Here is a 2,500-nt window from a genome sequence, read left to right as displayed (position 1 = left end):
CCTACGGGATCGGCTGCCATCCCTCGGTGTACAGATCATAACCTTGCCTAAACGCCCGTTATTTGATAGAGATTATTCATTATCAACCTTATTTTTCTCCAGGGGAACAATGAGAATGAAACTGTATTAAGTACAGTCATAGTGGACCCTGTCAATGACAGCACTGTGGTGTATGTGGATAATATGGGATTCCATCCACAAAGTGTTGTTTTGGAAAAAGTAAGTATAAAGTTATTTATCTAAAATATAAGTATTAGCTGTTTAGCATTCAAATTACTCCATCGAATGTAATGCTTATTTATTACATCCGCCTTAGCGAAGACAGAAGTATTGTTTACAGTCGTGTTTGCTTGTTTGTTTGTCTGTGGATAAGATATCTCAAGAACCACTGAATAGATTCGGATGAAACTTCCAGGGATGTTTGCCTCACGACTGGCACAAACTGATTAGATTTGGGGATTGATCCGGTATCAGACAAGGATTTTGGGTTATTTTTCTGGGGTTTTTTTCACTTAATTTTTGAGAGCGGTCAGCTCCATTTTTAGTATTCTCGTTTGTGAGAGCAGTTGAGTTTATTTCAATATTCTCATTATAAAAACCAACTTCAGCTAATCGTTGAGAGAACGTTGGTGTTGCCTTGGCAGAGGTTTGTGCTCTCTGATTGCTCTTACTCATATTGTTTTGAGTTAATCATAAATTATCTCATAGCTTTGAGATTTCAATAATGTGATTGTTTATTTTTAGAATGACATTTTAGGATGGTTGTGAGCAGCCTGGTCTGGTCAGTTTGAACATAAAACAGATAGAATATTTGGGCCTTATATGGTCAATTTGAATACTAAAGGGTTAAGTTATATCTTTTTATCTTTCACATGTTTCACTCATTAGATTACAGCCATACAAGGGCACCACCTTGAAGAATTTCATTTGAATGAATTGAATCAACCGCAATACTTATTTTTTACTTGTTTTTTTTTTTTATGGGAGACATAAACACACCAACACCAGTTGTCAGCAGTGGTCAGAGACAAACACAGACACAAAGTCACACTTGTATAGATATATATGTACAACAGGCTTCTTTCAGTTTCCTGATCTAAATCCACTCACAAGGCTTTGGTCAGCCCAATGCTATATAGTAGAAGACATTTGCCCAAGGTACTACACAGAGGGACTGAACCCAAAACCATATGCTTCAGAAACAAGCTTCTTACCACACAGCCATAACTGCACCTATATCCATATTTTCATATTTGGTTTTCGTTATTTCAGGGCCAACAGGTTGTATGGAAATGGACAGAACCTCACAACATTGTACATGTTACATATTCTTCAGAAGCTGTAAGTTGACAAATATTTGATATCCTAGATTAAAGTTTACTGAAATTGCTTTTAACCTTTTTCCATTTATTTCTTTGTTTTAGCAACAAGTAAGAGAGATTTTACATATTTAGAGCATAACATATAAGTGTTGTGATATGAGAGTGAGATGGGGGGTGGAGAGAGAAAGAAGTGCATATTTATATGAGTATGTGTGCATGAGTGTGTGTGTGAGAAAGAGAGTGTGTACACATGCATGCACATGTGTGTGTGTATGTGCATGCATTCATGCATGTGTGTGAGAGAGAAAGAGAGTGTGTGTGTACATGTATGCACATGTGTGTGTGTGTGTGTGCATGCGTACATGCATATGTATATGTGTGTGTGTGTGAGAGAGAGAGTGTGTACATGCATGCACATGTGTGTGTGCATGCATACATGCATATGTATGTGGGTGTGAGAGAGTGTGTGTGTACACGTGCATGCACATGTGCATGCGTGCATGCATTCATGCAAGTGTGTGTGCATGTGAGAGAGAGTATGTGCATGCACATGTGTGTGCACATACGTTCATGCATGCACATGTGTGTGTTATTTCTTTACTACCCACAAGGGGCTACACACAGAGGGGACAAACAAAGACAGGCATGCATTCATGCATGTGTGTGTGTGAGAGAGAGTGTGTGCACATGCATGCACATGTGTGTGTGCGCATTCATTCATGTGTGTGCATGTATTCATGCATGCGTGTGTGTGTGCATGAAACATATATCAGAAGTATAAAGATTTGAATAACACCTGTGTTTAACACCATTTCTTAATTTATCTATGTAATGCCAAAATATTTCACTAAACCCTGAGATTTCTACCTTTAAGTAAGGCTGTAATATCTTTGGTACTTAAGTGAATTTTTGCTACCCTGGTAACTATTTATTTATTTTTTCTATGTTATTTGTACACATTGAAAAAATACATACATATATATATATATATATACACACACATATATATATATATATATATATATATATATATATATATATGGCTTTCTGTTATTTTGACTCTTATTTCTAGTAATATAATACTGGTACTACTTAATACCCTCTGTCACTTTAGTATATCTATCTGTCTATCTATCTATCTATATATATATATATATATATATATCATCATCATCATC

The 2,500-nt window shown here is 36.1% G+C and overlaps 1 protein-coding gene across 1 annotated transcript in view; it reads left to right on the top strand.

Moving 5' to 3' along the window:
- The window catches only part of LOC106882604 (uncharacterized), a 137,282-nt gene that overhangs the window by 34,842 nt on the left and 99,940 nt on the right, over positions 1-2,500 (top strand). The window contains exons 16-17 of the mRNA XM_052966906.1: positions 103-219; positions 1,273-1,341. Coding sequence (XP_052822866.1) covers positions 103-219; positions 1,273-1,341 — 186 coding nt within the window. The remainder of the gene's footprint in view (positions 1-102; positions 220-1,272; positions 1,342-2,500) is intronic.

Source organism: Octopus bimaculoides, chromosome 4, assembly GCF_001194135.2.
Source record: "Octopus bimaculoides isolate UCB-OBI-ISO-001 chromosome 4, ASM119413v2, whole genome shotgun sequence".
In the NCBI taxonomy this organism is placed as follows: Eukaryota; Metazoa; Mollusca; class Cephalopoda; order Octopoda; family Octopodidae; genus Octopus; species Octopus bimaculoides.
The sequence above is the reverse complement of the archived record's forward strand: the minus strand, read 5'-3'. Positions and strand labels throughout refer to the sequence as shown.